The sequence below is a fragment of the Podarcis erhardii genome, assembly GCF_964252035.2.
Source record: "Podarcis erhardii genome assembly, chromosome: 1".
Lineage (NCBI taxonomy): Eukaryota > Metazoa > Chordata > Lepidosauria > Squamata > Lacertidae > Podarcis > Podarcis erhardii.
Genome location: NC_138497.1, coordinates 74,343,640 through 74,370,180, shown reverse-complemented (window position 1 = coordinate 74,370,180; position 26,541 = coordinate 74,343,640). Strand labels below are relative to the sequence as shown.

Below are 26,541 nucleotides of genomic sequence, written 5' to 3'. Positions count from 1 at the left end.
GAGGTGGTAACAAGTCTGAAACATGATGGCTCTGAGCAAGTTCTCTTTCCTACAGGACTCAAACACAAATGAAAGACACACACACACACTCTCTGCTATAACAGATGCCAGGATGATTAAGAGGCAACTTTTACACATTTTATCACTGCAACCCATCCAGTGTTTCTGGCCTCAGCTACAGGGGTGGGGGGAGGGCTCTATTATGTTTCCAAGTGTGCCCATAAATGATTTCCTCCACATTAACTTATACACAGGGCACACAATATAAAAAAGGGAGGAGGAGAATAATGCTAACCCATGTGACAGAATTCCAGTTCCAGCCTGGCATTGAGTGGAGGCTCGTCCATGTGGGAAAATGTTGAACTGCCCCACCAACCTCAGCCTGCCCTTCACCAGCCCCTGCCTGTCCAGCCTTCTTCCTATATGTCCAACTCAAGGGATAGCACTGCCTGCCAGTTTCCTCCTCTTGAGTCTCCATGTTGCCTTTGCAGGATTCAACAGGGAGGAGGACAGGAGCAAAACTAAAATCAGATCACACCCACAGCATGCATCTAAAGCCCTCTTATACCACTTTAACAGTCATGGCTCTGCCCAAAGTATCCTGGGAAATGTAGTTTGCTAGGAATTGTAGCTATACAGTGGTACCTCAGGTTAAGAACTTAATTCATTCTGGAGGTCCGTTCTTAACCTGAAGCACCACTTTAGCTGCCACTGTGCCACTGCTACGCAATTTCCGTTCTCATCCTGAAGCAAAGTTCTTAACCTGAGGTACTATTTCTGGGTTAGCGAAGTCTGTAACCTGAAGCGTCTGTAACCTGAAGCATCTGCAACCCGAGGTACCACTGTATTGCAGACAAGCTACAGTTCCCAAGATTCTTTGGGGGAGGAGTCATGACTGTTAAAGCAGCCTAAGATGGCTTTAAATGTATAGTGTGGGTGTGACCTTAGTTGGCTCGTGCTCTGCCTACTGTTGGTCTCCCAGCCTTTTGCCCTACCTGTCCCAATGGGCACCAGCCACCACTGCTAGTGAAAACTGAAGCAGGAGGCTTTTTATTCCAAAACATTTTTATCTCTGGCCCCACTCAGTGTCAACATGCATCCCAACAGATTACCCCAAAGGAGTTTAAACCCTGACAAAATGTTGTCCCCACCTGGTTTACATCACAACCCTCCTCCTACTTCAAAAAAGCAAGCTTTCAAAGGTTGCTACAATGCTTTTGAGTTGTTCCTTCCACACCGTCCTATCATGTTCACTTAGAAGTAAGACTCATTGTGTTCAATACTTCTTACATGCTAGTGAGTGTGTTTAGGGGCTGCAGCCTTAGACTACCCTTCTTCTGGGAAGACGCCTTAGATCCTTCCACCATCTCTGCAATATCGCAGTGAGTCAAGTGAGGAAATTTTCCGCCTCTGACCAATCTGTCAGCAGCTTGAAGCTTCACCACAATGTCACCGCAAGCTTGTTCTGCTTTTTGGGGGCTTCCGTTCTTGGGAGAGCAGTGCCAGTAGCCTGTTGTCAAAACAGAGTTAACCCCCTTGTGCCAAGCCTTAACAAACAGAGGCACCCTGGGCCTGTAGAGGAACAGGAGACATTGTCGGAAAATAGGTCATTAGCCATGACAGCTATTTTCCCCCATACTCTCTAGTTGTGTGGTCAATTTAACATAGTTATCCAATGATCAAAAAACTTGTTGGTTTAAGATCAGAGTTAAGGCCCAAATCCATAAAGGACCAGCAAAGAAGATCTGACTTGTGCTGGTCCTGCCTTACCTTACAAAACATCTGAGACTTACTAGTTTCCTGCTTGGCAGGGGGTTGGACTCGATGGCCCTTGTGGTCTCTTCCAACTCTATGATTCTATGATTCTACTACATTGTTAAAGATTTCCTCCTGTGAGTTCACCCATGCCTATCATGAGAAGACCACACTGTCGTAAGAGATGAAGGGGTTGCAGTGGTTAGAGGGCATAGTCTCCCATGACAGTTTCTCAGGTTTCCAAATGTTGGACTGCAAAAGATTGACAAGCCCTTCTCCAAGTCAGCTACTTTCTCAGTCACAAGTAACTATAAGGGAATCTCTGTAAAGATGTTACCTCAGTGGCACTGGGCTCCCTGGAAGTCAGTTAAAGTTGAGGAGAAAGGGGAATGGTTAAGTGCTGGCCCTGCGACACAGATAAGGGAGACTTTTTGTGGTTATGATAAGGATATAGCAAAGCTAAGAGGTTTTGGGATACGGTAATTGCTGTACAAAGTTCCATTGGATCCTCTTTTATGTCTGCCGAACTATGTAAAAAACTCATGTACTGTAGCACCAGAACATCAAAACCAGCACTATATATAATCACGACGGCCAGGATTTTGTATGCAAAGTCATGGAAAAGCAACTGGAAACTCAGCAAATCAGATCTTGGAAGAAAGCTATGGGAACAACTGTATATTATAAAATTAATAATCACGCTAAAGGAAAAGGAAAGATTTCGAGACATTAAATGGAGCCTGTTAAAGAGGGAACAAAGCATTTTAGGGCATGGAGTAGGTTTCAATGAAAAATTTACTGCATTTATAAATTGAATGTTTAATTATTTATTACTGGTAAACCATTTGAGGAATGAGGACTGTTGGCCTTACTCACTTCACGACATGTGATTTATTTATTTATACTTTTTAATTATAGCGTATTATGAATAAATAGACTTAATTATTAATTTTAGATGTACAACATAACAAATACTAACACTCTTAGAGCAGATTATATATTGTACATCTAAAAATTAATTATTAATTATGTCTATTTATTAATAATACGCAATAAATAAAAAGTATAAATAAAAAAATGGGTCAGTACTAATAAATGGGCATTCCAAATGGTGCATTTCAACTTGCTTCAAGATATGTGAGAAATGGTATGAAAATGTGACCTGGTACGATGGCATATGTTTTAATGATTTATTTTGCATTTTGTTGTATATTTTGTTAATAGCTACTTTGGGCATTCCACAAGGATATATACTTAAATAATAAATAGATCTGTCACAGGAAGAAGAAAGGAAGACTGTACACAGAGGGATATTCTCTGGAAGAGGATGTGGGGATAAAGTGCAAGGAGAAGCCCCAAGCAATCATCTTGCATTCAAAGAAGCACAAAGTCTCTCATTTCATTAGTGCAAGAATTTACCCTTGCGCAACAGAGCTTTCTTCCCTCTCCTTCCCCTGTGCACCCCCTAAATCTGTTCTGGTGTTTCCCCCAATTCTCTGGAGTTTAGGGAAGGGTACAGGGAGAGGAGAGGGGAGGAGTTCCATTGTGTAAGCGTAATTCTTCGTGTTAACAGAACAAAGCCCCTGGATACCGCCCATAAATAAATAAAACATTCATGTTGATGTTGTTTGCTAAATTTGCAAGGGGCAACTAGTTGGGAAGGAGGGCATCTGCCAATTATTACTACAGTGGTACCTCGGGTTATGAACTTAATTCTTTCCGGAGCTCCGTTCTTAACCCGAAACCGTTCTTAACCTGAGGTACCACTTTAGCTAATGGGGCCTCCCACTGCTGCCGCACCGCTGGCGCACAATTTCCATTCTCATCCTGGGGGAAAGTTCTCAACCTGAGGTACTACTTCCAGGTTAGCAGAGTTTGTAACCTGAAGTGTTTGTAACCCGAGGTACCACTGCAATTGGCTTGATAAAACATGTGACTTTTTAGCTGGGGACAAAGTGTAGCTCAAATTAATGGGCCATGTAACCCTTTCTGCTTGGATAACTTCCTGGAAAAATGTTTCCCATCTATTACGTATGCAGAATGAACAAAATCAATGTACAGAAAGCAGGGGCATCCGTCTTCAATATTTATTCTGTAAAGCTGCAACTGAGAGGCCGGAAACACAGAAACTGTTATGGAATTCTAAAATTTTGCTGATCTTGGATTTTCTGATACTGCTTGTAAGCTGAAATGTACAAGCAACATGGGTTATTGCCATTCCCCCCCCCCCCATTTCTTTTCTTTCTTAAAAAATAAAGAACTTAAAAGGGAGTTGGGGTAGACATGAGATTTTGACTAATGTCCTTAGATGCACAAGCCACAGATGCCATTAATTATATTATTTACTGCTATTACTCATTGTAATAGGCCCTGGTGGGAGAGAAAGCAAGGAACCCAACTGTAGGTGGAGGCTGAGCCAATGACTAACAGAGCCAACTAATGCTAGTTTTGTCCCCATTTTCCTGCTGAGTTGCAAAGGGGAACACTAAAGACAAGGAGGAAGCAGAGAGCCAGGCCGACTCTCTGAACTGGTTGTAAGTAAAGAAGCAAGTGAACTTGGAGGAATCAAGATGGAGGTTGTTAGGGCAGGTCCACACTACTGCTAATACAGTTGTACCTTGGAAGTTGAACAGAATCCGTTCTGGTTGTTGATCAGGAGCCAAAACGTTAGGCAACTAAGCCGTTCGAGATCCAAGGTACGACTATACTACTATGCCACCACTTACAACTAACAATTTGGGGCAGAGGAGGCTACCCAAAGGCTCACAGTTGCAAAACTGCCTCATGCCCATTTTTAAACCCACCAACTAATATCTGAACTTGCGATCTTCTGCAGGAGCGATTTCCACCTTCTCATTGTGAACTAGGCTACATTCCTGCTAATTTACACTGGATTCTAAATCCAGCGGCAACCTAGGAAATCCAGTATTCTCACAACTTAATTATGCCGAATGACCCGCTTTTCTTTTTCAGGAACACAAAATCAATAGCATTTTTTACTTCATACGTGTATAAAACGTTACTCTTGCAACAGATGAGGCTTAGCTCTCCCCTCCAGAAACTTCCGTGTGATGCAATGTTTACTAAGCCTGGAGGCATCTTGTTCCTTCCAGTATTTGCATGCTCTGTTAGTTTCCAGTATACTTCGTTCTCAGTTGTAGGAAGTTCTAGTCACAGCATGGTTCCTTAAGCATTAATCACTCAAACTTAGCAACACTATACCCCAAGGACTGAAAATTAAACTTCTAATCCTGGTTACCCTTTCAAGTGATTCATGTACATGATCTCAGCAATCTACACAGTTACCCTGTAATGTAGGCCAGTTTTGTTACCACCTTGTTACAAATGGCAGACTGAGGCTAAGTGATGGTAGCCTGCCTTAGGTGAGTTGAATAACCTATGGCTGAGGTGAAATTTGAACTCGGGACCTCACAGCTCATTCTCTCATCTTTTTCTCTCTTTCTTTACACCCGAGATACAAAAGCAGAAATTTGCGTATGCTTGTGGGTTCTAGTTTGAGCATCTGTTGTCCATCCATACATCTACACAAACACATTTCTGAAGAACTCACCACAATTTCTAAGCAAACTTGCACTCGAAATCCTAAACTCAAAGGTCATTTGTGGCATCCAGTTCAGAAGCTCTTTCGATTCATCACAGGAAGCTATTTTGCATGTTTTAATAACAAAAAAATACAAAATTGGCTGTGGCACTATGAGTCACCTGCTTAGATACAAAGCCTGCCAGATTAAACCCATGTGCATTTTTCATAATGACCTCATAGCAAGCGATGGGTGTGGAAGGCACACTTGATCATCTGTGGATTATCAGTGAATGGAACAATGCAAACGTATTATGCACTGTAGTTGGATAGGAAGTCTCCAAAAGAGTATTCTGTACCCATCTGGATTTCATCATTACAGAGTTGGGCAAAGAGTATTATCTGGCAAGCCCCCCTCCCCCCTTCATAATTTGAGGCCAATGTTGCAGTAGTCATTTTGGCCTAGTATTAGTATTTTGCAAACTAAATTTATAGCACAAAGCTTTTAAGCTAACATCACATCACCTCTCTCTCTCTCTCTCTCTCTCTCTCTCTCTCTCTCTCTCTGTGTGTGTGTGTGTGTGTGTGTGTTACCCAAAAGTGTGATACCTCCTCTATTTTCTCAGTGATGGTGGTCAGTTTCTTACAACCCCTAAGGAAACTTACAGAGTTCAATCCTTATAGGATAGCAGTAAGGCATCACAGTAAAACAGAACAACCAAGACATAGATAATCCATGCAAATAGTTGTACAAGGGTTTTGCCTTTTTAAAAGGTAATTTTGGGGGTGTAAAAAAAACCAAAAAACCCTAGTGAAGCAAGCTATGAGAATGCCCTCTTTCCCTATCTCTGCTGCACATCCTAGTAGCACTGGCCCTCACTGCATAAGAAACTAGCAGAGAGAACACATTCTTCCAGGTGTACTTCTCTGCTCTGTAAGTTCAATCATTGAGAACCTTTTGGCTAGGGGTAGGCAACCTAGGGATGCAGGTGGCACTGTGGTCTAAACCACTGAGCCTAGGGCAGTGTTTCCCAACCTTTGGCCTCCAGCTGTTTTTGAACTACAATTCCCATCATCCCTGACCACTGGTCTTGCTAGCTAGGGATGATGGGAGTTGTAGGCCAAAAACATCTGGAGGCCCAAGGTTGGGAAACACTGGCCTAGGGCTTGCCGGTCAGAAGGTTGGTGGTTCGAATCCCCGCGACGGGGTGAGCTCCCGTTGCTCGGTCCCTGCTCCTGCCAACCTAGCAGTTCGAAAGCATGTCAAAGTGCAAGTAGATAAATAGGTACCGCTCCGGCGGGAAGGTAAACGGCGTTTCTGTGTCCTGCTCTGGTTTCACCAGAAGCGGCTTAGTCATGCTGGCCACATGACCCGGAAAAACTGTCTGCGGACAAACGTCGGCTCCCTCGGCCAATAAAGCGAGATGAGCGCCGCAACCCCAAAGTCATTCGCGACTGGACTTAACTGTCAGGGGTCCTTTACCTTTACCTTTTTTTAGGCAACCTAAGGCCTGTGGGCCAGATGTGGCTTCAATCCGGCCCGTGGACAGTTCGGGAATCAGCGTGCTTTTACATGAGTAGAATGTGTCCTTTTATTTAAAATACATCTCTGGGTTATTTGTGAGGCATAGGAATTCATTCATTTTTTTCCCCTTCAAAATATAGTCCGGCCCACCACATGGTCTGAGGGACGGTGGACCGGCCCACGGCTGAAAAAGGTTGTTGACCCCTGCTTTTGGCAGTCCAACCATTACGCTGGTAGCCACTACTGAACAAGTAGCAACTCCTAAGCTTTAGAAGCAGCTTTCTGTTTGATTGCAACAGGAACTTTAAGTGGGCTGCTTTATTCATTCAAGTGTTTTGGGGGTTTTCTTTGGTGTTTGGTCCCTGCTCCTTCATCTATTTTGTTTCTATTTTATTGATCTGATAGTCTTATTTTTTTCATATCCCTCACATTGAGATCCTTGCATTATTACAACTATAAATTATCTAATTTTATATTAAAATATATCTAATTCTATATATGAAGTTATATATGATAAATATCAAACATATAGGAACAAAACAGGGTCTCTAGCTCAGTGGTAGCATGCCTGCTTTGCATGCCAAACATCCTAGGTTTGATTCCTGGCAACTCCGTAGCTTCCTTGGCATAGCATCTGCTTTGCATGCAGAAGGTCACAAGTTCGACCCCATGGCACCCACAGGTGGGCCTGAAACCCACTGCCAATCAGTGTAGACAGTACTGAGTTAGATGGACCGTACAAGGCAGTTTCTATGCTGCTGTGGGATTGTTTTAATGAGCCTTTTGTTCCAGAATTGACATAGAAGATGGTCTGTGGATGGGGGGGGGGGCACTCACACACAAAGAGCTGCATTTGCATGTGTAACACTAAACCACGGCTTAAGGCTACATGGGTGGAATGCAACAAGCTCAAGCAAACAATTGTGTGATAACTCCCCGCTCCTTTCCCTCCTATGTGGCCTGGAGATAGTTTCGTTTTTTAAGAATGCTGTCGTTTCATAAGATTAAGTAACCTGGGTTACAACAAACTGTGGTTTCAAAGCAAGCCGGCGTCAGACAACAGGTTATGAAGCTGACCAGTTTAATTTCCCAGAATTTGTTGTAATCCAGGCTTCCTGATTGTGACATCATTATTTGAAGACTGAAGTCATTTCCCACCCATGTGAGAGGAAGAAAGGGAAGTGAAGAAAACCAGTACTTGATGGGCTCACTTTAGTTTGCCCACATAGTGCTAACCCATAGTTGAGTTTCTCTTTCTCTGCCCCCCCTTTCTCCTGCCCCCCCATATGGTGTCAAGGAGCCCCATCAAACATGGCGTATGGTTCTTGCCTTCACCACTTACAGAGAAACCCAGAAATGGGAGTTAGAAACACACTCTGCAAAGATAAATCCATCATCTTATCTTACTGGTGACACTCAAAGAGAATTGCCTGCATATGCAATTCACCAAAAGGAGAAGTACCTGAGGAGAAACATCATGTTTCCGTCATTCTTTAGTGCCATTTCAAAGCTCATAAGCAACATTTATGGAGATAGGGCCAATCAATGTTATTTCCTCAACCAACAAGTGAAATAATTGTTATACTGCTGCATGATCTCCATAAAGTCTCGTTGTGTTTCCAAAGAACTTTCCATCAAAGGATCTTTGTAGGTGATGGAACACCTGGATTTCCCCCTCTGATCTGTAGCCATGCAGTACCAGCACTGCAATAGCCTTTATGTCTAACCCTTGCCACTCCAGACAGTAAGATTTAAAGCGAATACTGTAACTCTATCCAATGCCTCTTAAAGAGCCAGTAGGCTAGGACCCAAGATAGAAACTGCTAGTGTGACCCAAGAGGATGATAGGCATCTAAAGATGGGGAGGAGGATTGTGGCCCTACTGGTTCTTCAGGACCTCCCAGCATCTTTTACTATCAGCCATCAGTTTTTACTTTGCTGTTGGGGATTTGAGAGTCCAAGGTGCTGGTACTGAAGTGGTTCACCTTGTACCACATAGGGCAGTTCCAGTAGGTGGTTGAGCATCCAAACCAGCACAGTGACTTTCTGAGACAGGCAGGTGTGCTTGCCTGCCATGTAGAAAGAGAGTGGGGGTTGTGTTTTATATTTTTAACATACGAGAGCATTCAAATCTGTAACCCTCATGTCTTCATTCTGAAGTTGCACAGAACCAGTAGTGGTACACTGCATCTGTTTTCTGGATTTTTTAATCGGGTCATATTGGCGTGATGCCAATGACAGAGATCACTACTTGCTTGCAATGGAAAAAGCTGTGGCCCTTGCTTTGAGCTACACTGTACTGAGGTGAGATTTTAGGACTGGAATCCTAAATATACTTTCCTAGAAGGAAGTTTCATTGAGATCAATAGGACTTATTTCTATGTAGCTTTGGTTTCACTGGGGCTACATTTTCCCAGCAGTAACTGCATAGCTTATGAGTGTCATAGTTGCCTTGGAAGAAAAGGGACTTTGACTATTTAAAACAATGTTTATTGGTTAAGGAATTCTTTCTTGCCACCAGTTAGCCAAGGGTCACAAAGAACTGAAAAAAATCCAGAACATGCTTCACACTGCTGATATATCCAAGATGATTAATGTTTATCAGCAAAGACTTAAAGGCTTCACTCTTTACGCTGTGCCAGCAAACCAATCCTCAAATGGGTGTAAAGAATGTGAATTAATTTGAGTGTTGAAAGTAAGCACCAACCAGTTAAACCACATACTACAACGCATTAGAAATGATGGGGAAATAGAACTGCTTAGGGTTCTCCCAGAAAGTATATTAATCTGCTAATATCTGGGGTGGTAGATCGTGTCAGTATTTACACTCATATTATGTACTGTCATCTATATAATATTAACCGTCATTTTGCAGAGATGGATATTCAGGTTTTTTGTGGGGGTAGCTCTTATATAATATCCTCTCATATGAACAATTTATGGTTAACATTTTTTGAGCGCCTCTTCGCGATGGTTTTCAATTGTTGTAAACTACTTTGTGAGTCAATTCTGGGTGGAAAGCAGGGCCTAAGTACGCAATTAAATATATAAAGTGCTTTCTGAGCATTCAAAGCACCTCATATGCATTCTATCCACCACCTCTAATATTAGTAGGTTAATTTGCAGATTAACTTTTAGGCCTGGGGGCAAGAGGGGATACGTGCCCCGGGCAGCAGAACAGCATCCTGCATGGGACAGAGGCACACTGCACACATCACAGTCCTTATGTTCTGGCCAGATTCCACATATTCAAAGAGGTGGGTGGACACTAGGAGCGTAACCAGCAGGAATGTAAGGGTGAAGTCAGGCCCTGACAATGGATGAGGTGTGGTTGGCTATGGCCCATCTACAGTGGCCGAGAAAAGCCCTCCTCCTTATCCACCCCAAGGAGAGGAAAGTGTGAAGCTGCAGTGGCCAGCCCTGTGGCAGGACAATGACAACAATTAATGGTGAAAAACTTTCTCCCCTTTGTCCTCCATTGACACTCCTCCTCACATTCCTTTTCCTGGAGCGGGCAAAAAGGTGGGACATTCTATGGAAGCCTGAATGGGGCACAGAAGGGATAAAGACTTGCTCCTTTTTGTTCCCTTAACCCAGCACTGCTGCTCTCAGAGAGACAGGGGGCAGGGGGAGGCTGCAGGGCAGAACCTTTGCCCCCCAGAGCAAAATCTGTAGATCTGGCAATGACAGCTTTGCAAGGTAGCTCCTGTACCGCAAACGTTGACTGAGGATTGAAGGAATAGGAGTGGCTTGAGTTCATGGCTAAAGTGAAATTTTGGATCACAGCCTTATGGGTTCAGACCTTACCTCGGGTTAAGAACTTAATTTGTTCCGGAGGTCCGTTCTTAACCTGAAACTGTTCTTAACCTGAGGTACCACTTTAGCTAATGGGGCCTCCCGCTGCTGCCGCGCCACCACTGCGCAATTTCCGTTCTCATCCTGAAGCAAAGTTCTTAACCCGAGGTACTGTTTCTGGGTTAGCGGAGTCTGTAACCTGAAGCATCTGTAACCAGAGGTCAGTTCATTAGTACTTCACAATTTCCTTGTGTCAATTTCCTTGTTTAAAGCTAGACTGCAGGAGAGTAAATCTAAGCAAAGAATTTTCTGGGTGGTACGGTTTTCTACTTGGTTGACTGATTTACAACAAGTATGGCATACATACTTAGCATACGTACATTTTTATCTGCCAGGCATTCTTATATGTGGTAGAATACACACAAGCTTATGACCTGGAACATATGAGTAAGGTAGCCTGTTTCTTAAATATGCAATAAATTGTGGTGATGCAGACACTTCGCCCTCACTCATAATACTATAAGAGAGGGCCTTCTAATGAAGCTGCATGGAGGGATATTCGGGACAAATAAATATTTATTCACAAGGTGCATAGTTAAGGTATGAAATTTGCATCCACAGGATATGGAGATGACCAGAAACTTGGACAGCTTCAATAGAGGGTTAGGCAAATTAATGGAGGAAAAGACTATCAGTGGCTACTGGTTATTGATAGCTATGTGCTATCTTCATGAGCAGAGGCATAAGGCCCCTGAATATCAGTGGCTGGGGAGCACAAGTGGGGAGAAAGCTGTAGCATTCATGTCTTGCTTGCAGGCTTTTCACCTGATTGACCACTGTGGGAAAAGAAAGCTGGACTAGAAAGGGTGATCTAGCTGGACTCATCTTAAGTCAGCAACAGGGAACAAGATCAAGCTTCCTACTCCACGTAGACCGACTACCTGACATCACCGTATCATCAGGTAACCCAACCTCAAAAGGAAAGAATTGGGAGCACATATTAACTATGTTCACCATTCTTTCCTTTCCTTCTTTGCAGCCCAACTTGTCCTCCCTGTGGGACTTCCTGATAGCGTCAATCAGCTGACTACATCAAGCCTAATGGCAGCTACATCAAGCCCAACTTTAGGCAGGAATCACCTGCACTAGAGGAACTCCACAGTCCAGCTAATCCTTGGAGCTTGCTGTGAGCACCAGCCAGCACTGACAGCAATCTTAACAGTTTAAGATTAGAACTGTACCTTTGTATTCACATCGTTATCTGCTATACATCTGACATCACATATGACATCAGGTGTGGGGCAGGTGGGCGTGGTTTGCAGAAAAAGGTAATTTTCTCTTCCTGGCAAGACATGTACATGCATATCTCTGGGTCTCCCCTGCCTTAATACACATGCATATCTGATCTAGAATGTATAACTTGCTGTTAAAATGGAATACACAAGACGAAATGGTTAAATCGGCTATGATAAAATGGGCACAGGACATTGGGCATAACATTATGTTTGAGGACTGGGAAAGGTTGTGGACCACTGGGCTGAACTTCACCGCATGTAATGCTCTGAAGGAAAATGTAATGAAAATGATATATAGATGGTACATGACCCCAGTTAAACTTGCCAAAATATACCATTCGTCTGATAATAAATGTTGGAAATGTAAAGAAAACGAAGGAACATTCTTTCACCTCTGGTGGACATGCCCTAAGGTGAAGGTCTTCTGGGAAATGATATATAATGAGCTGAAAAAGGTATTTAAGTATACCTTTACTAAGAAACCAGAGGCCTTCCTTCTGGGTATTGTCGGCCAGAAGGTGTTAAAGAAGGACCGAACATTCTTCATGTATGCAACAACGGCAGCAAGGATACTCATCGCAAAAAACTGGAAAACTCAAGATCTACCCACACTGGAAGAGTGGCAGATGCAACTGATGGACTATATGCAACTGGCCGAGATGACTGGCAGAATCCGTGACCTGGGAGAAGAGAAGATGGAGGAAGACTGGGAGAAATTCAAGAAGTATCTACAAAAACATTGTAATTTGGTTGAATGCTAAGAAGGATGCTAGATTATAAAAAACTGGCCACCACTAAATTAGATTTGAAATTTGATGATAAGTGAGACTAAAGAAAATATAAAATTTTTTGGAAGAAGTGCTAGATTATATTTGAATGAGTGGACATGAGATTGTAAACAAGTTGATAATTTGTTTGGAAAAAACTTTTAACGATGTAAATGGGAGCGGGAGACGTGAGGGAGCCCAAAGAAGTGATGAAATTATGTCTGTGATAGAAGTAAGACTGTTTATTATTTGTGCATTTATATTTAAAAATTTTAATAAAAAAAAAAATACACATGCATATCTGTGTTTTGTTTAATTGGATCTTTTAGGAAACACTAAAAGCAAGATTAGAAAGGAGGCTTAATTTAATCTTAACAATGAATTATTTCATTTAAGTTACAACAATAGCTGTTAGTAAATAAATTAAGTTTGTGGTTCGAGGACCCGATCCCTGCATAGTGGAATGAAAACACAAGGACACATGATATAAGGTTAATGGGCAAGAAAAGGCCACAACTTTATTGATTACAGCAAGTAATCAATAAAGCATATTGGCTTAGGCATTGGATTACGTCAGCTGACTCCACCCACTCGGAGAGGGGTGAGTCTAAAACAGGGGGGTTTATTCACCAGTAGGTGGAGCCTGTTGATGCTAATCCAACTATAAGCTCTCCCCTCATGTCACCGAGGGTCGTGTCATGGCCTCCCGCCACGCAGGCATCGGACAGAATACATGACTGCCGGATTCCTTTAACGGAATACCCAAAAATTGAAGGCATAGGCGATGGCCACACCTAGCCCTTCGACACACCACAACACATTATTCCAATGCCTAACCTACCCACCAATACCACGAAAGTTGTGACGATTGCTACGAGGTAGGCGAAAAAACCAAAAAGCCTAACGCCAAATGGAAAAACTCCTACCAGGCCCCCCGGACAACCAGGGCAACCAACCTAAGGTCCATAGCAAGGCCAAAAGAAACTGAGACCCTGATCTCTAAGGGAGTGGAGGGTGGGTGACTCGCGACGGGACGACGAAAAGTGAGGCCGGGAGGCTGGCGTCGCAGCAATTTAGGCTGCTGTACACGGCCCCTTGAAGGCAGTTGGTTGGGCGCCTGGCCGTGGGCGCCAGCCAGGTGAGTGGGAGGCAGGGGGCAAACGCCCCCTGCTTGGGGCGGAGTCCGGCTCCCGCCCACAACCACTCCCCTCTCTTGCAGGAGGAAAGTCTTTGTGTTTAAGAAGATAAACTTTCTGGAACAATTATTTGCAAAGTCATGGTTTTGGTACCTCAATCTGCTGCAAAACTCCATCCCTATGACTTTACCACATTTCAGACAGCCTCTTCAGTCTAACCCTCCCTAGTCTTTTCTTTCCATGCATCTAAAGGTTGCAGGCATCCATTCTCAAATTTATGCCTACTTTATGCCCATAGGTCTCAATCCACCTGTTCTCACATCTCACCTGTTCCATAATGACTGTGCTATCCTTGTGCATGATCTAGCTATGATCATGATCTAGTGCATGATCTAGCCTAAGTACCATGCCCAATCCCCTATCTGATATGGCCTATCACACAGAAAATGAGCATATGCAAATCTCAACCCCATAAAAGGACAAAACCAAGCAACCTAGCTGAAGCAACCTACATGAACAGTTAAGCAACAGCACATACTCTTGGCATCATCCTTCAACATATGCCAAGTAACTGCTGCCAGCTGAGCAATTGCTGCTTTTCATGTTTATGGAGAGACAGTTTGCGTTTGTGTGTGAATTGTTCAGGTGAAAAATATGCCCTTCCTGGCTACATATAGCAGGGGTCAGCAAACATTTTCTTCAGGGAGCCGGTCCACAGTCCCTCAGACCTTGTGGGGGACCGGACTATTTTGGGGGGGGGTGAACGAATTCCTATGCCCCACAAATAACCCAGAGGTGCATTTTAAATAAAAGGACACATTCTACTCATGTAAAAACACACTGATTCCCGGACCATCTGTGGGCTGGATTGAGAAGACGAATGGGCCGGATCCGGTCCCCGGGCCTACCCATGACATATAGGGTCAAAAATGAGGCTCCAATTAATTTCCATTCCTAAAAGATGTAAAATAGCAAAAGGTTGCTATTTTAACAAAGTGTTTGCATACATTCACCATCACTGTGGCGAAACAAAGAGACTGTTTGGAAGATTGACTATACACAGCAGTTGTCTGGCAAAGAGCTTTGGTTATGGCAATTTGGAAGCAGGTTCAAATCCCCACCACTTTGTTTACGCCGAGGGAGGACAGGAGCGCTTGAGCAAATTGCTATCTTTCAACCTTGACCAACTGACCAAGTCCCTGTGAAGCTAAAAGTGGTGATCTGAGCAAATGTGAGAAAAAGCAAGACAGAACAAAAAATTGTCTTACGATTTAATTTGCTATAAAGAGGCTAATTCACATCACTAGCTAGAGCTAGGCGCAAGAAACAGGACTTGCCATATGCAGAAGCCACATGAAGAAATGGAACAGAACAGAAAAAAGATCTCTGCTGGATCCGGCCAAAGCCTGTCAGGGCTATACATATTGTCACCTGAACCAAGGCATATTCTTGCTGCTTTCTTTTTACAGTACTGCATCTCTCTTTGTAGTCTTATTTTATATTATAGGTGCGGATTGCCACTTGAGCTAGTTTTAAAGCTAGCCAAATGAGTCTTCTGACACTTAGCAACCTCCGGTTTTTGTCTTTTGTTTCAAAGTTTTGCAGGAACAGGCAGCTAATAGTGTTCTCTTACTTTTAAGTGAATAGAAGCCAATTAGCAGATCTCAACTGAGTAGCGGAAAAAGAATGTAGAGCAGAGATGAGTCTTAAGCTTGCCATATGCAAGAGGCTCTATTTTTGGAAAAAGGAAGCGCTTGGTTGCTATATCGCGAAGCTAGCCAACTTTCATATTCTCCAGCAGCGAGCCTGTAATTAGTAGCAGTAATTAGTAATATCCATCCTCATTGTGTAATCAGAAAATTATATTATGTACCAACACACCCACATGCTTTCAAATCTCACGTTTCTCTAACAAAAGATAATTTACATGACATGAAAATTCTCAGCAGTAAGCTCCAAGTATGAAGGTTCACTGAGGGATGAGCTCTTAACTGTACACAGAATTTCCATCTCTCTCTCTCATTTTAAAAGTTGTGGCTAATCCTGAGAGATTAAATTTCAGCGGGACATTGTTGATATGCCTTCTCTCACTGCAGGTGAGAGTTATTTGTCATTTTCCCCATTGCCTGAGAAGGACCGGGAGCAGCTGTCCCAAACGAATACTTTCAGGCCAAGAGAATAGCCCTATTCAGTTGTTCTCTGCACACCCAAACACAAGTTTCCATTGCATGAGAGGGAAAGTGACCCTGCCCCTCCCATGCATAACCCATCACCATTCCTTCGGTCTCTCGTGGTGCTGGGAGCCAGGGAACCTTCCCAGCTGAAGGAAGTGCCTTGTTTTATTTTAAGACCCAGGAAGACCAGACTGTTAAATCATGCAGGGAGCTTGTTTGAGTTGAACCGCCTTTCTGCTGCAAAAGTTCAGCCCCCAATACATTGGGTAGGGAGGGAGGTTGCAGCAACAGGTTCATATGGGAGGGGCAGGACCATTCGCATCGTAGAATCATCTCACCATTCACACAACATTAATTGCAGAAGGGAAGGGAATGACTGATATGGGATAGCAACTTCATTTATTCATTTAAAGTGCACGAGAGAGAGATGGAGACAGAGAATGAATTATTGTAGTGGTGTCTGTTGATTACATATCTGCCGTCCACTAAAAATAAACACTGTATTGACTTTATTTTGTATTTGATTTACAGTTTGTCTGATTCATTGGTATCACCTTGATTTATTCTCAGATTGCTAGCCCTTAAATCCACTCCCTTTGTAAAACTACATGTGATATAGCTGAGCACCGGCTATACATTATATTTCGCTGATACTTCCATACTCCAAGCTTGATTTATGTATGCATTCTCTGATCATTACTTGCAATTCTACACTTTTACGACTCATGCACCTTTGTCTGCCAGAGATTTGGAAACAGATATTTAGAGGGTACTTTCCTAGGCTGAATACTTACGCATGTTGGGAAATGTCTAAGTTCTGAATTGGTCTGGCTTCAGAGAACAAATTTGGCTGCAACTGACTCTATGATTTATTAGCTCTGCAATGAACAAAAGAGAGGATGCTCATCACAGATTCAGTGTAGCAGCAACCAGAGGAGCAGAAGCATTTGCAAGCAAGCGAATGCTCTGCCAGAGCTTTATAGGATGATAACAGACACTATGCTGCATTGAAAGGATAGCACTATTCTCTGGACATGTGTGAGATTTTACATCCACACGACAGGTCTTGGATGGATTCCTCTACAGGTGGAAGAACTGCTCCAATGAAGATTACTGCATCCCAATCTGGCTTTGCTTTTGCGGGGTGGGGGGTGGCGGGGGGCTCAGCAAGATACCCTCCAGTAGACCCCACTACTGCACTCCAGTTCTTCCTCCCAGAGAGGACAAGTGATGGTGGCTACTCACTTGCACTGATGTTAGCAGTTGTGCCACTGATGTTTCACCAGCCCCTCGGCCTGCATAACTCTGGTGTAATATTGCATCCTTGACCACTATGCTACAGCAGCACTTAGACTCACATGATGACTTAACAAAGGTAAGCCAATAAATGCCATAGGTAAACAGAAATCACAAGGGCTGATCAAATTGGTTGCTTGGATACTAACAAGCCCATGGTGGCATTTAGGAATTTGAAGTATTTCTCAGCCCTACACTGAACTGATGCCTAAAAAATTGATGTTGATGCCTCGGAATCCTGAGTATTTTCCCTGCCCTGCTGACCTCTTTTAAAACAAAGGTTTCCAACAGAAACTAAATACAGTTACAAACCTAGAAATTGAAGGAAGAAATATCCAGAACCCCATGGAAATTAGAAAGTGCTTCCAGAGATACTTTAAAAAATTATACACTCAAGGGCCGCAAGATGAGGTTGAGATTAAACAATTTTTGGAAAGAAATGGACTAACAAAGTTGTCACAAAAAAACAGATTAATCCTGAATAATAAAATAACACAGCAAGAGATTGAACAAGCTATCCAGAACATGCAATTGGGCAAATCTCCAGGGCCAGACGGCCTGACCTCCAAGTATTATAAGACATTAAAAGACTATCTGATCCAACCATTGATGGAGGTCTGTAATGAAATTATGGAAGGGAAGAAGGCGCCGGAATCGTGGAAGGAAGCTTTTATCACATTGATACCAAAATCTGAAGCTGAAAAGACACAACTTAAAAACTATCGTCCCATCTCCCTTCTGAATGTGGATTACAAAATATTTGCAGACATTTTGGCAAGTAGATTTAAAAGAGTTCTTAATGAAGTAATTCATAAAGACCAGGCAGGCTTTCTCCCAGGCAGACATATGTTTGCAAATACTAGGAACATTATTGACGTTTTGGAACTTTTGCAAACAGATATAAATACAAAAGCAGTGTTAATTTTTATAGACGCGGAGAAGGCCTTTGACAATATTTCTTGGAAATTTATGAAGGGAAATTTGAATGAAATGGGAGTGGGACGGGGGTTTGAGAATGGGATTGACGCAATATATTCAGAACAAAAGGCTAAACTAATAGTTAACAATGTGGTTACAGAAGAGTTCAAAATTGAAAAAGGAACACGACAAGGCTGCCCGATTTCCCCTTTGTTATTTATTTCGGTTCTGGAGGTGCTCTTGAACTTAATCAGAGGGGACCGGTTGGTGGAAGGGATTCAGGTCGGAGCGAAACAATACAAATTGAAAGCTTTCGCAGATGACTTAGTTTTGACTCTGCAGGAGCCAGAATCTAGTACGAAAAGAGTATTACAACTGATACAGGATTTTGGTCGGGTGGCAGGATTTAAATTAAATAAACAGAAAACTAAAGTGTTAGGAAAAAATTTGACAGATATAGAGTCGGAACGGTTTCAGAGAGAAACAGAACTAACTATGGTTAAAAAAGTAAAATACCTAGGGGTAAACATAACAGCAAAAAACCTGAGTTTATTTAAGGATAATTATGAAAAATGTTGGTCTGAAATTAAGAGAGACTTGGATAGTTGGACAAAATTGAAGCTTTCTTTGTTAGGCCGAATTGCTGCTATCAAGATGAATGTATTGCCAAAAATGTTGTTTTTGTTTCAAACATTACAGATTGTGGACAAAACGGAGTGCTTCCGGAAGTGGCAGAAAGATATATCCAGATTTGTCTGGCAGGGCAAAAAGCCCAGAATTAAGTTTAAGATATTAACAGATGCGAAAGAAAGAGGGGGCTTTGCCCTGCCAGACTTAAAGTTGTACTATGAAGCCGCAGCTTTTTGCTGGCTAAAAGACTGGCTACTTCTCGAAGACACTGACGTGTTGGACTTGGAAGGTTTTAACAATGCTTTTGGTTGGCATGCATACTTATGGTATGATAAAGTTAAGATCAATAAGGCCTTTAAGAACCATATTGTCAGGAAAGCAGTGTTTAATGTCTGGACAAAATACAAAGACTTACTGGAAAATAAAACTCCAAGGTGGCTCTCACCTCTGGAGGCTAAGGCCCTAAAAAGACCCAATATGGAGGCCAAATGGCCAAAATATTGGGAAATATTAGAAAAAGATGGAGACAATTGGAAATTGCAGAGTTTAGAGAAAATGAAGGATAAGGTGCGAGACTGGTTACATTATGCTCAGATTAAAGAAGTTTTTAAAAATGATAAAAAGTTAGGGTTCCAGGTGGAGAAATCGAAGTTAGAAACTGAATTGTTAGAACCAAAGACTAAGGTATTATCTAGAATGTATAACTTGCTGTTAAAATGGAATACACAAGACGAAATGGTTAAATCGGCTATGATAAAATGGGCACAGGACATTGGGCATAACATCATGTTTGAGGACTGGGAAAGGTTGTGGACCACTGGGCTGAACTTCACCGCATGTAATGCTCTGAAGGAAAATGTAATGAAAATGATATATAGATGGTACATGACCCCAGTTAAACTTGCCAAAATATACCATTCGTCTGATAATAAATGTTGGAAATGTAAAGAAAACGAAGGAACATTCTTTCACCTCTGGTGGACATGCCCTAAGGTGAAGGTCTTCTGGGAAATGATATATAATGAGCTGAAAAAGGTATTTAAGTATACCTTCACTAAGAAACCAGAGGCCTTCCTTCTGGGTATTGTCGGCCAGAAGGTGTTAAAGAAGGACCGAACATTCTTTATGTATGCAACAACGGCAGCAAGGATACTCATCGCAAAAAAATGGAAAACTCAAGATCTACCCACACTGGAAGAGTGGCAGATGCAACTGATGGACTATATGCAACTGGCCGAGATGACTGGCAGAATCCGTGACCTGGGAGAAGAGAAGATGGAGGAAGACTGGGAGAAATTCAAGAAGTATCTACAAAAACATTGTAATTTGGTTGAATGTTAAGAAGGATGCTAGATTATAAAAAATTGGCCACCACTAAATTAGATTTGAAATTTGATGATAAGTGAGACTAAAGAAAATATAAAATTTTTTGGAAGAAGTGCTAGATTATATTTGAATGTGTGGACATGAGATTGTAAACAAGTTGATAATTTGTTTGGAAAAAACTTTTAACGATGTAAATGGGAGCGGGAGACGCGAGGGAGTCCAAAGAAGTCATGAAATTATGTCTGTGATAGAAGTAAGATTGTTTATTATTTGTGCATTTATATTTAAAAACTTTAATAAATATTTATAAAAAATAAAAATAAAACAAAGGTTTCCAAGCCCATATTCTAAAGCACCCTTTTCATGCAAAATGGAAAGGGGGGGCCTGGGGGCAGAGAGGGAGAGAGATAGAAATTAACTAGATGTATAAAGTGTAAAAAATGTAAACGCATAAACTAAAGACAGATGCTCAGTCAGGGGGTTGGGGGCAAAGAGAGAAGAAGCAGCAAACTGGACTCACAATAACAAAATATTTGCTTTGAACAGAGATGCTTTGTAATGAAATAATTCACACTGAAGCTTTTTAGCAAACTGCATTGGGGCAAATAAAGGGAGAAGCAATTGGAAAGATGCTGCCGGAATAGAGAGAATTGCCCTCTAAGATTCCTCCCTCTTTTGCACTTGCCACTCCCCTTCCCTCTCCATTATTCAGTGTAAAGTAGACACAAGAACTCCAGATATGCTTCTCCCAGCATTAGGGAAGTAAGAGAGATTAAATGCTGACTGTGATAAGAGCATTTGTAACTAATTAACTAGCAGCAACACAATTTAAGCTTATTATAGCGGAACTGTGACCGTCTTCCTCAAACTTTGGTCACAATACGAGTGTAAACAGCTTCTGGGAAAGGAATGCAAGTTCACCAAGGAACGAAGAGCTTATGTGCATTATCATTAAGCAGACGTCAGAAAGAATAAGTGGTGGGAAGGAGCTTTGGGATATATCAGTAGTTTGAAGAGGTGGGAACCAGCCCATAAAAGCATATGCCAGAACAAATCTGCGACTCTTTAAACATGCTACAAGGGTGAATAATCTGCAAGTAAAGCCACTGTAGTCAATGGAGGAACAGGGCTTCAACTAAAAAGTCAGGGCGATCAATCCCATGGTCTGAGTCACTGCCACAGGGCCACTCCAACATTCGTCTTGCTGTTGACAACAAAAATGCCCTAATCTGAAAAGTAAACCTTGGTAAGTGGAACTAAACCACTTGCGACCACCAGGGACAGCCCCAAAGGCTGTAGAAGCAGAGAGAACATAGGAAACTCAATCTGACCCTTGGCTCATCTAGCGCAGTATTGTATCCATTCACTAGGGGCAGCTGTCCAGGGTTTTCACTCTCCCAAACCTACCTGGAGATGTCAGGGATTGAACAGGGACCTGGTGCTCAGTCGCTGAGGCTCGGCAGGCTGGCAAGTAACATGTCGAGAAACATTTATCCATTATTTTAAAGCTGTGTTAATCCAGATTCTCAAATTTAGCCATCTTATTCCTAAAAATTACATTCTGTTTCCCCCCTCATATGGGTCTTAAAGCAGTTTACAGAGAATAAAAATATACAACATAAAGAAGTAAATCATCAGAACAGCATTCATGGTGCAAAGACCTCCTGAAATAAAAAGTTTTAACCAGACAGCTGAAACTCAGCAGCGATGCTGTGTGCCTGTTTTCTAACGGGAGGGAGGTCATAGCGTAGGGCCCACTACACTGAAGGCACAACTGCTTGTTGACTGGAGCCATCCTTCTGGTCCATAGGGGACCACTAATAGTGCTCACCCATTTGATCTCAGTATTCAGCTGGGGGAAGGCAGTCCTTAAGATATCCTGGTCCTTAGTTGTTCAGGTCTTTGTACACTAGTACAAAAACTATGACTCTGGCCCTGCAGCAGATGGGAAACCAGTGCAGGTCTTTTAACACCAGTGTTATTGTTGGCCATAGCCTGTTCCCATCACCACTCTAGCGACAGCATTCTGCAGTAGCTGGAAATGTTGGACATCACAACAGCCTAGCATTGCAGTAAACCAGTCCTGAAATTACAAATGTACAGACTGCCTTAGTAAAGTTACCCTTATGCAGCAGGAATGGCTGTAGCCGATGCTGATAAAAGGCACTCCTAGCCATCAAGGCCACCTGGACCCCAAGTGGCAAAGATGCTCATTATGGTGTTCTGGTTCTGGGAGGGCAATTCAGATGGGTGCCCCGCTCCTCTCCTCTCCTGTCATTCTTTAAGAGTTGGTCAGTGAACGTCTGAAGCAGGCAGCCTCCTCTACTTGTGAAGGCTCCCCAATAATTTTGTCCTCATCTCCATTATCCGTCCTCATGTGTTCACTTTACTTAGAATCATACCATCGAAAGAGGACTACTAAAGTTTTCACTTTTGTGGCTTGACATATTTGAAAGATTATTATATACCGTATATGCGACATACCTGGGCTGGGGAACTGGAGGCCCTGGGGTGTTTTTCTGGTAGGGGGCAAATATGGCCCTCCGAACCTCTCTTACCTGGCCCTTGGAATTCTTCCCACCCCGTCTCTCCAGTCCACATCCCTTACTAGTCCTGCCAGTGTTTTTGCCTTGAACTCTGATAATGCCTCTTGCTTGTTTAGGTGGAGGATAGAGAGGGGCACAAGTGTGTGGAAACTAGCTGCATGAAGTCAAAATTTACATGTGCTGGTCTGTAGATTTTGCCTTTGGACCCACCCATTACTGGCATGTGGTCCTTTGAAGGTTACTCAAGAGGAAATGTCAACTGGTTTCTGAAGACGCCCAAAACCACATAAATAAATTACTGGGGAAATGTTAATATGCAAGAAGCGAGCCCTTCCAACATTATACCTATATGCATTAAAGTGCATTCACCCATAATCTTAGAAAGTGACATTAGAGGAGGCCCCAAGACACTATTGACATCAGCCTGCAGTTCAATGGTCCAACTGCAATTATTTTCTTCTACTTTAATTACCTTAATTTTTTAATTACCTACTTTTAATTACCTTCTACAACTTTAATTACCTTATCCCAAATTAGGCAATAAAGTTGTTCAGGTCTCATAATTCTAGGGAACATCTGAGAACTTCACTAAAGGACTGCCACAACTATACCATTATGCAGCAGATCAGAAGCCTTTTTGTTCCAGACATGGGGTGACCTTGTCCAATCTTTGCAGTAGTTTTCTCCCATAAAACCATTCCTAATGTATTTTGGATTCTTGCATCTTTGGGGTGTCTGTTCTCCCATATCTTAACCAGGACCACCATGCGTGTGCATACACTACACACCTGTTCTCTGAAAGTTGATTCTTCTCTCATATTAAGACTCCCAGAAATACCAACATTCAGACCAAGTTAGATAAGATGATATAGCTTTTCACCCAAACTTTTAATGCAATCAGTAAAATCTGACCCAACCATCTCTTTTGCTTCAAGGGGTATATCATCTACCAATAGCAATGATGAGGGGAAAGTTGTGTACAAGAGAGAGAGAGAGAGCACAGAAGAAATAAAATGACTTCTTTTTCCACTGCTGTAAGGAAAGTGATTTTTTTTTTTTTTTTTGGCTTGCAGCATATTCAGAGTTCTTTGGGAATAATGGACGATGACGACAGCAGTGGCAATAGACCAGGCTAGCCAATACAATGAAACTACATAACCAATCTATGTTACACCAAAGTATGCAATCGCCTATTAAAATCATCGCTATACACTGCACTTTGATCTTCTTTATGATAGCACTCCTTATCTGCATTCCATCATATCCACAGTAGGGCAGAACTACATGTCACAATGGCTGTAGGAAACCCTGGGGTCATACCTGCGTCTTCGTCAGCAAATGACTCAAGCACAGTAGCAACACAGGTGCTCATACACATCTTGCAACCTGCCAGTACTCTCATCTAGGGGCCCTTGGCCCAACTGGGTTTTCTGCCGCTTAGATGGATTTAGTACAGTATAGAACATGTAGTTTGGAAACCATTAATAGGTGCATTTGCAAGATTAGTTAATGGGCAATAGGCAATAGTCTCATTCCAGATCAATTATCCTGACCAAACACAACTTTCCATTTCTGTAGCCATAGCAACTAGCATGAATTAAGATCACCATTCCATGCTATCACCCAATATTACACAATTATACTCTGTGTTGGCATCCAGAATAGCTACCACCCCCTCATTTCCTAATTATAGATTAACATAATGGTTTCTTCCCAAAACTTAGATTTAAAGGGTATGTAGGGGGTGGGAAAAGTTTTTTACTTTTATCGTTCTTTAACCATGCTAATTTGAGAGCACAACAAGACGATTTAAAGGGAAATGAGTGCAAGTTATGTGATTTTGAGCAGGTGCTCCAACATGCATTATTAAGGTTGGCTACTGTTTTAAATCTGAGTCTAAATACAAGCAGCTGAGGTGTATCAAAGGTTAGATTATCTGGATTAGTGATTTTACAGGCATGATCAGAGATCACTTCAAAACACACAACATGCATGTTCAAAGTCCTCCTAAGTTCATTGCTGCTTCCTCCTTAGTAAGCATACATAGGATTGCTATGCTATGTAATCACTAGTCAACAGTTCCCTATATCTGTAATTCAAATAGAAAAACTGCATTGGCTAGACAGAATGTACATCAAAAGCTTTCTTTCATGATTCCCTCGCAAATACATCCACAGGCACATTCAGAGTCATGTGTGGACACTTCCTCCGCAGCCAGTTTGTAACACCGCAGAGTTGGCTAAACCCATTGACTTCTAATGAGTCTAGTGATGCACAGTGGCTTGCAGGAATTCAGGGTTCAAAACAAACACACACCAGAAGTGACTAGGAACCAGAGAGGGTCATGCCCTGTTGCCGTTTGTTTTAAAAGGACCAGAGCAGTTTCTTATAGACTTCCGCCCCAATCTTATTATGACTTTCCTCAGACGTCCTGTTATCCTCAACGGGGGTGGGGGACAGTCCCCTAAAACAAAACCAAGCACGTATAGCAGCGATGCTGGAGAAGCTGGTGGCCCCTCCAGCTGTTGCTGGACTCCAAGTCCCATCAGCCCCGAGCAGCAAAACCCACGATCGGGGATGCTGGGAGTTGGAGTCCAGCAGCGTCTGGAGAGCTACAGGCTCCCCTACCCACGACGTATAAGGCTGCCCTAGCTTAAGCCAAGGAGGGACTTGTAAGGGAAGGGGGGGGGGAGAGAGAGACAGGTAGGAAGACGAAAGATGGATGGGTTTACTCAGGGGAAGCAGGTTCGCCGACCGAGACATGTAGATCCCTGGCATGTAGGTGGACGCGAGGGAAAGCCTGGGTTGGGTGGGGTGGGGGTGGCAGTCCTCCCAACCGTCCGCGCCTTACCTCGCCCAGGCACAGCAAGAGAGGCAACGCGAGCAGCGCCAGCCCCCTCATGGTCGCGGGGGGAGAAAGGCGGCAGCTCAGGAATTCGCCCTCGCCGCGGCGGCTCATGTTCGCTCAGGCTCCCTCGGCGCAGTCATGGCAGGGAGACTCCCGCCCGCCCGCCCGCCAAAACAGAAAGGCGAAGGAGAAGGGCGGGGGACGGAGAGAGGGAGGAGGAGGAGGAGCGCCGTCCAGGTTCCTCGCGCAGCCGTCTCGGCTCCGGGCGGCGGCGGTGTCCCGGTGCCTCTTTCCTCTGTGGCGGCGGCGGCGGCGACGGGGTGGAGCGAGCTGCACAGGCAGGACAGGCGGCGGCGGCGGCGGCGGCCCGGGGAGTGCAGCGCGTCAGCCACCTCCCCTTTCTGGCCATTCATCGCTTCCTCCACGCTGCCAGGGGGCAGGAATCGGCCGGCGACGTTGGCAGCAGTTGAAAAGGTCGCTTTTGCTTTTTTTTTTTTTTTTTACTGCCTGCCGCCGGGAGCCCAGTAGGAAGTTGTTCGAGCTGACATTCTCCGCCCGCCCCCGTCCGGGCTGGGTGAGGCGGGCAAGCGGCGCGTCTCTCCCACCCCCCACCCCCTTTTCTGGAGCGCGCGGCCAGTTTGGGAGGGAAGGGACGCTCTTCCGGGGTGGGGGATCCGCTCCTGGTTGCACCACCGTTGCATTGGGGGAGCCTGAACGAGGAAGCGGATCCTGTGCGGGGCTGCACCGAGGAAAGGCGCGCTAAGTCGAGGGTTCCTGTTGAACTCGATGGGGCTGGTGCTTAGTTCGCGGGTCCAGAGGGCAAGCCTCTCTGGTCTACTCAGAAGCAAGTCTCAGCGATGCTGAGGGAATCTCACGCCCAAGATAGGTGTGCCGGCTGTTGCAGCCTCGGGCGCAGCAATCCAACTGTAGCACATAACCGCACTTGATGGCACGCTTAGCTTAACGTGGGAACGAGACCCAAATCAGGG

The 26,541-nt window shown here is 43.5% G+C and overlaps 1 protein-coding gene across 1 annotated transcript in view; it reads right to left on the bottom strand.

Moving 5' to 3' along the window:
* The window catches only part of PTPRJ (protein tyrosine phosphatase receptor type J), an 86,728-nt gene extending 60,997 nt beyond the window's left edge, over positions 1-25,731 (bottom strand). Inside the window, exon 1 of the mRNA XM_081842644.1 lies at positions 25,556-25,731. Within this exon, the coding sequence (XP_081698770.1) occupies positions 25,556-25,663 (108 nt within the window). The 5' untranslated portion in view covers positions 25,664-25,731. The remainder of the gene's footprint in view (positions 1-25,555) is intronic.
* Positions 25,732-26,541: the final 810 nt, after the last annotated feature.